The 8549-nt window shown below is 33.0% G+C and overlaps 1 protein-coding gene across 1 annotated transcript; it reads left to right on the forward strand.

Moving 5' to 3' along the window:
* The first annotated feature begins 6348 nt into the window (after positions 1-6348).
* LOC309667383 (heterogeneous nuclear ribonucleoprotein D0-like) lies at positions 6349-7530 on the forward strand. The gene is given in 2 exon segments (XM_082475780.1): positions 6349-6816; positions 6819-7530. Coding segments are annotated over 2 exon segments (618 nt in total). The 5' UTR covers positions 6349-6563; the 3' UTR covers positions 7184-7530.
* The last annotated feature ends 1019 nt before the right edge of the window (positions 7531-8549 follow it).

Below are 8549 nucleotides of genomic sequence, written 5' to 3' on the forward strand. Positions count from 1 at the left end.
CATCCTTCGCTCTCAACTGAGAGATCGAAAGCAGATATTGAGAAGGAAGGCATCAGTGGTGACCATCTTGGAGATAAGCTACCAAAAGTATTAGACTAGCTGCCCTATTAAATTGAGGAAATGAGAGTTAAAGGCATTTTTAACTTGCCCAGGGTAAAAGTAAAACCCTAATAATCTAGCCCCAAAGCCCATCTTCCTAACCAGAATATTTTGCTATCTTTGTATAATAGAAACAGCACAGGAATCAGTTTCTGCAAATCAGTAAGATAACCTCTAGATTTTCTTTCAAAATAGAATTATGACCGTGATAGTAATTGACAATCATTTAAAATCCATTAATTCAGTTATTCAGCTTTAAAACTGTATGTCCATTTCAAATCCACTTATTTAACTGCAGAAACTTGGGAGCAGCAAAGATTATTTGTAATCTTTTTATTGGCCTATTGGATGGCAGATATTCTACTTATCTCTCTTAAATTTTGGCCACAAATGTTATCTGTTCAATATTGTCAAGGAAATGTCTTCTTTGATTAGATAAATATAAAATATCTAATTAAATTTCAGCTTTCTTAAGATCCATATATCTAACTATCCCCTGGATATCTTCCTATAGGCTGCAGAGACCTCTCACTCAGTGTATCTTCCACTTGATCATCTGTTCACAATCTTTAATAAAAACACCAGTTCTTCACTTGATAACACCAAGAGTCATCTTTTACCTCTCTCTTCCCTATCTCTACCTATCAAAAAAACTATCATGGAATTTTAATGAATCTAAAGTTTTTATATATCTTAAATATAATCTAGCCCCTCTCCTTGTTAAAGCATACCTTGGTGAATGCCTTTATCATATTTGTAAGAGTTACTGAAACAAACTCTATTCTATTCTTGCCCCATTTTAATCTGTTCACATTACAGAGTGATCATTCAAAACAGAAAATTAGGTCATCTCGCTTCCCAGATTAGAAATACTTATTGTCTCTTCCAAGTTTTCAAATTAAAGTAAAAGTTTCTTAGAAATCTGTAAAAATTTTAGTTGGCTGCTTAAAAACTTCATGTCTCAGCTGCACAGACTATACCCACTTCCAATATACATGCTGTTTGTATAAAAAAATACTAGAAGTTCATACTGTTTTCTTTTTGAAGGCTTCAACAATGATCTGATATGCCCCAAGTTAAACTGATCTTACTCTCCAATCCATGGCATCATATCACTATCTGTGTTTACAAGACCCTTTTATTTTGTTTTATCATAAAATTTATTTTTTTCAATTTCATTCTCTTTATCCTCCATGCTTAATTTCTTCCCATCTCAACACATTAGATACCCAGTTTTAGTGTATTTAATGTATGTGTGTCTAATCACTGCTACCAGATTTTATTTAAACATATGCATATTCTTGGAAAATACAAAACTGTATTTTGTTATATTTGCCTATTTATTCCCTCAATATTTTACTTCTGAATTCTTTTCAGTTTACTGCTTCTTAACATTATACTATTATGTTAAATGTATTTAATTTCAAATTACATTACAGAAAAGACTGGAGTGATAACAATAAGGTATCTGTTGATAGACCTATGTGACAAATAACTTGGGTTATAAATTAAATGTGCTGTAGAGTGGAATAGCTTGTCCAGAGGTTATATGCATACCGAATTTCAATACTTCCAAATTGCTTTCCAGGATAGCTCTAACAGTTTATAAACCTTGTACAGTGTATGAAAATTGTTTTTTTCCCAAATCCTAGCAAGTGCTAATTCTTACAATCTGATGGATGTAAAGTGGTATAATTTGAATTTTTATTTCTCTGATTTCTAGTCAGGTTGAGGGTCTGGGTCTCTTCATATATTTAATGGCACTTTGGTTTCCTGTTTTGTATATTACCTCTTCAAATCATATGCTTGATTTATTATTTTTTTCTGTTGAATATACTGCCATTCTCTTGCTGATTTTTGTTAAATAGGAATTTAAAATTCAGTATTAGATGGATATTTGCAATTTCTTGTCAGATCAAAATTATATTTGCTCTTTTGGTTTAAAAATGCTAATGTTATCTACTAAGCTTAAAACACATCAATGCAGTCAACAAGTTCAATATTTTCCTGAAGTCTCGAGTAATTTTATTTGTTGGACTTTGTATCTCTGCAAATGTTTAACACACTCTACTCAAGTCAGATAATTACTTTAGGCTTTGGTGTTGGCACAACTTCCCTTGTAGGCCTCTTCTGTTCTAACTCATTCTTTTGGCTTATATCTAACCCTATTTGGAGGACATCACTGACCCACTATTCCTCAGGCCATTCTTTGGATTGTGGAAGATGTGAAAGTACATAATTGTCTCTTTTGGGGTTCCAGATAGGGACTATACTCATTCTAAATCTTTCTGTAAGGGAAATTCTAATATTCAGAATCTGGATTCTGGATGCCTGACATCATGTTTTATACTTTCTTGGGAACCTCTGGTATACTTTTACTTATGAATTAATACTCAATATGTCTCAATGGATGTCCCTTTTATCACCTAGAGTAAAAAAACTTGCCTGAGATAAAAGAATTATGTTTCATTTCTTCTGCCCCAGCTTCTTCTTGCCCTCTTTGTATTTGAATAACCTCCACTAAATGGACTTCAGATGCATATATCCGTGTTCAGTTCTGAGTCAGTATCAATTGATTCTTTTTCTCCTCATTTTAAGTCATCTTTCCCTGCTCTTTTGCAAGCCTGGTGATGTTTTAAATTAGATTCCAGATGTTGTAGATTCACAATAGAGAAACACTCTAGCTGTTGTTTTATTTCAGAAAATTTCTAGTTGAATAAAGTTGCACATGTGATCTGATAATTCTGAGAATATGATGTTATGATTCAGGATATTGTCACCTTTGTTCTGCTTTTACAAACAATTTAGTAAGTTCAATAAGCAGGACTTGTTTGCTTTCCCTAGAAGTAGAGCAATTAAGATGCTTCCTCTTCCCGAGAGTATGAATATGCTGCATTACAAAGCTAGTCCACTTCAGAGGTAGAAAGAAATAGTGACACAGGTTTCACCTGTTATAAAATGAAATGTTCTACTGGACAAAATAAAGCTAGAAAGCAGTGTAATGCAATGCAATGCGGCCAGATTAAGCAATATATATACATATATATATTTTTTCCCTCAGCACTTAAAGAAGAAGAGTGCATTAAAAAATTCAAAGCAGTTATAATGGAAAAGTATATTTTAAATACATTTGAGATTTAATCATTAGTTTGATAAAACACCATTAGCTTATTTAATAAAATATTTCAAAGTCTTTGCATAATATTTTGTTAAATATTTATTTTTATAATATTAAAGTAAGCTCAAATTACTATCATTTTTTTCCTACAGATCATTTGAGAGAAACGGTCTATTTTTTAGCATCGTGTTCATCCTTTTCTCAGTTTTCTACTTGGGGAAACATAAATATCTTCACTGAAAAAAAAAATGTTGCCTTCAAATCTTCATTTGGATAGGCATAATATAATTAAAGTTTAGAAAGGAGAGCTCTTAATTTTACAATTCTGCTATTTCAAAAATATCAATGCAAATATTAATGCACATGAAAATGGAACATTTTCATAAAACCTAAATTTATTTATTATGTCCTTATAAATTCAGATGCGATTTCCTATCAACATAATTATCTTAAGAAGATAGTCTTAACGTAACACAACATGTACAGTTTGGCTGTTTAACTAAATGATCCTGTCATACAAAGTGATAGAATATCTGAGATGAAGAAATACTGCTCTATTATTTAAAAAATAAAAATATAAAGCCAAATATGATTACAGAGTTTAAAAATGATATAAAGACAGCAGATAACAGATTGAATTCTGTAGAAAATAAATTTACTGATTGAGAGGATTAGCCCAAGAAATCCTTTCAGAACACAAGAATGAGTCATAGACGAAAAAGATAAGTGAAAGGTTAGATGCAGGGGAATGTGTAGAAGAAATTCAATACAGGTGTAATGGAGATTCAAAAAATGCGTGCTGAGCAGAAGAATAAGAAGCAACAACATAAAAATAATAATGAAAACTGAAACCAACATAATCCCCTGTCCCTATCCAAACCAATACTGTGACCAAATATATTTTCCCATCCTGTGACCAGGCATGCTTAGGAAAGCATGTCTCTGTATTGAATAATCTGATTACAGGCAACAGCAACTATTTACTCCAGGACATGGTTGGACCTGGAAAATATGACTGTAAACCAATAAAATAGATTGTTTCTCAAGCCTAACAGCTTACTATTCAAGTCTCCCTTCAAACCCTTAACTTAACACAAAACTATTACATCATAAACTCTGCCTAATCCCAACTAGCTCTCTACCTTTAAAGACCTAACTTGGAACAGTAGATAACTCAGGATATGCTTAATACTTGGATATGAAGAGCAAGAGGTAAAATTTATTTATGCATGTAATATGTTTTCTATCTTAATATTCAATTCCTGGAAATTATACTTTATATATTTAACATCCACTCAATAAAATTTTATTATCTACTCTACACACAATGTTGCAAGGCACTGGAAAAATGGAATACAAGTATCGCTATCAAGGAACTTAGAACTCTTAAAAGAAGTAACATTGCATTTCAATAAATATGCACATATAAAAGGACAATCTCAAGCATCTGGAGACCTTCCTCCCTCTCCTCAATAAAGTCTACTTCTAAGTCAGCTACTTACTAATGTATGGTACAGACTTACAACCAGGGACAAGGCTAAAAATCTTAGGCAACACAGCTATTTATCTTCATAGAGTGTTTAAACCTTATGAGTTTATGGAATTTCTTACCTATATATGAAAACACAAGTCTTTTCTCCCAACGCCAGATTTTCTTCTTTGTTTGTATCAAACTAAAACTCATACACTTTTAAAGAAATGGCAAACTCCTCATTAACTCCCATGATGTTTTGCTATGGTAGGCAACTAGGCATGTGGATGTTGTGTGAATACCCTTGTAATCTGACACATGTCTAACTCAGGGCTTGCTCAATCTCTGTGTGACAAGAGCAAGTCAGTCTGCTGACTCTAAGGACTTATTCTAGCAATCTAAGGAAATCTTTTTATAATAGGACAGGGCAGCTTTCAGCTCTCAAGCAGCTTAACTTTCTAAGCTCACGTGTTTCTTTTAAATATCATAATCTATTTTGGAAGAGATACACACATTTTGAGTATAAGTACAAAATCATTTCTCTACAACTTCCTATTTTCTAATTTACTAAGTGGCATGCCAAGGGATGAAAAATTAATTCTATGATGATTCACCAATCAATGGTAGGATAATAAGTCCATCAAACATTGCGTAAACTATAACAATATCCTAGATACATGTTATACCTCTGTATAAAAGAAGTAAATCATTTTTATTGCTCTGAAAGAAATTTTGACTTATTTAACAAAAAACATGATAGGAAAAAACAGTATTAAGCAACAACCTATCATTGTTAACAAGGGCGTACATACAAGATCTATAGGGGATCAGAGCAAAGAAAAACGAAAGTACAGGAGGAAGTAGTGTTGGATGCCAACCAAATGAAGAAAGAATTTTAACTAGATGGAGGGAATTAAAGTTCTGTGCCACAGTAAGAAAATAAAATCACTACTAACTTAGACAAATAATATGCTGTCCAAACCAAGATTCACTGGAAAGTGAAAGCGGGTGCTAAGAAGTTATAATAATATATTATTCAAAAAATTTTTATTGTCCCCAAAACTGATTTTATTATGATATTGAACTTATTTAAAAACTTATAGTATATTTAAGATTATTTTCAAAAATAAACTTTCTTTCAGAACACAAGAATGAGTCATAGAAGAAAAAGATAAGTGAAAGGTTAGAAACATTCATAGTGAAACATATGAATAACTGCTAAGTTTAAAAAGTTTGAATATCGAATTCCCTGGTCCAGTGGTTAGGCTTTCACTGCTGAGGGCCAGAGTTCAATCTCTGGTCAGGGAACTAAGATCCCACAAGCCACGTGGGACAGCCAAAAATAAAAAAGATTGAATATCAACAGTATTTTATGGGAAAATCAAATTCTTTAGAGGAAACTTACAATATTCTTTATTTTGATTGCATAAACATTAAAAATTAACACAAGCAGTAGTAATTACTATTGGTTTACGTTTACATACTTAATTAGGTTTGTGTGTCCTCAAAGCTTTATGACTGATATATTTCAGAGGATGGTATTATTTATTTAGTACAGAATTATGTTTTCATATAATAACTGGGGATATTATTCAAAATTGCATCTTATGGTTATAACTTTGACACCACTGACACAATTATAGATTTTTTTCTGAGGGCTGCAATAGGTTTTTTAAAATACATTTTTGGTGTACAGTTCTATGAATTTTAACACATATATAGATACATGTAACCATACAGCAATCTGGGTACAGAACAGATCCATTACCACAAAACACTACCTTGTGATATTCTTTTTTAAGTCACACCATCCTCCTAACTACTACCATCCTCCTACACTTTGAAGCAGTGACGGCACAGCGAGAAGAATGGAAAATGTTCATAGGAGGCCTTAGCTGGGATACTACAAAGAAAGATCTGAAGGACTACTTCTCCAAATTTGGTGAAGTCGTAGACTGCACTCTGAAGTTAGATCTTATCACAGAGCGATCAAGGGGTTTTGGCTTTGTGCTATTTAAAGAGTCGGAGAGTGTAGATAAGGTCATGGATCAGAAAGAACATAAATTGAATGGGAAGGTGATTGATCCTAAGAGGGCCAAAGCCATGAAAACAAAAGAGCCTGTTAAAAAATTTTTGTTGGTGGCCTTTCTCCAGATACACCTGAAGAGAAAATAAGGGAGTATTTTGGTGGTTTTGGTGAGGTTGAATCCATAGAGCTCCCCATGGACAACAAGACCAATAAGAGGCGTGGATTCTGCTTTATTACCTTTAAGGAAGAGGAACCAGTGAAGAAGATAATGGAAGAGAAATACCACAATGTTGGTCTTAGGAAATGTGAAATAAAAGTAGCTATGTCGAAGGAACAGTATCAGCAACAGCAACAGTGGAGATCTAGAGGAGGATTTGCGGGAAGAGCTCATGGAAGAGGTGGTGACCAGCAGAGTGGGAAAGCATCCAGGCGAGGTGGTCATCAAAATAGCTACAAACCATACTAAATTATTCCATCTGCAACTTATCCCCAACATGTGGTGAAGGAGTATTTTCCAAATTGAAGATTCATTTGAAGGTGGCTCCTGCTACCTGCTAATAGCAGTTCAAACTAAATTTTTTGTCTCAAGTCCCCAAATGGAAGTATGATGTTGGGTCCCTCTGAAGTTTAATTCTGAGTTCTCATTAAAAGAAATTTGCTTTCATTGTTTTATTTCTTAATTGCTCTGCTTCAGAATCAATTTGTGTTTTATGCCTCCCCCACAGTCTCATGTTAAAAGCCCAGTGTGACAGTGTCATGTTGTAGTAGTGTCTTACTGTTTTTTTAATAAATCATTTTGTATTAAAAAAAAAAGAGTAGGTAGGTAGGTAACTCCTACCATCCTGCTACCTACTCTCTCTTTGTCATTACAGATGTATCTTCTTGTAAATGTCATACAAATGGAATCAAACAGTATATTAACTTTTGAGATTGGCTTATCTCACTTGCATAATGCTTCTGTGATTCATCCATGGTGAAGAATGTTAAGGTTGTTTCTAGTTTTTTTGAATTATGACTTATGTGAATACTCATGTACAGGTTTTTGCTTGAAGATAAGTTTTTCTTTCTTTAGGTTAGTACACAGTAGTGTGATTACTGGGTCATATAGGTAACTATGTGTTTATCTTTATAAGAAACTGCCATACTCTTTTCAGAGTAGCTGTATCATTTTCCATAGCCAAGGGCAATACATGAGAGTTCCAGTTGTTCTACATCTTTGTTATCACTTGAGATTATCAATAATTTTTATTTTAGCCATCCTAAAAGGTGTTATAGTAGCTCTCGTTATGGTTTTCACTTACATTTCCCTCCTCACTAATAATGTTGAACAAATTTTATGTCCTTTTTTAACTTTTATATATCTTCTTTGATAAAGTATCTGTTCAAGTCTTGTACCCAATTTTGCTAATTGGGGGTTTTGTTTTATTTCTGTTGAGTATTGAGAGTTCTTTATATAGTCCAGTTAAAACTCTTTTGTCAGATGTGCGATGGCAAATATTCTCTCCCAGTCTGTTGCTCCCTGTCACATTTAAGAATTCATTGTCTAACACCAGGCCACAAAGATTTTTATCTTATTTTTTTCCCTCCAATGTTTTGTAAGTTTACTTTTTACATTTACATTTATAATCTACTTTGACTTATAGTATCAGGTGGGAGGTTTAGGTTGAGTTTAGTTATTAGCTTATGGATTCCACTTGTTCCATCATCAATTGTTTAAAGGATATTCTTTATCCATTGAATTGCCTTTACCTCTCTGTCAAAATATATTGGCCATATGTGTGTGGGTCTACCTTTTGATTCCCTTTTTTTGTTCCATTTATCTATGTATCTAT

This window comes from Balaenoptera physalus (genome assembly GCF_965194825.1).
Source record: "Balaenoptera physalus genome assembly, chromosome: 9".
Classification (NCBI taxonomy): Eukaryota; Metazoa; Chordata; class Mammalia; order Artiodactyla; family Balaenopteridae; genus Balaenoptera; species Balaenoptera physalus.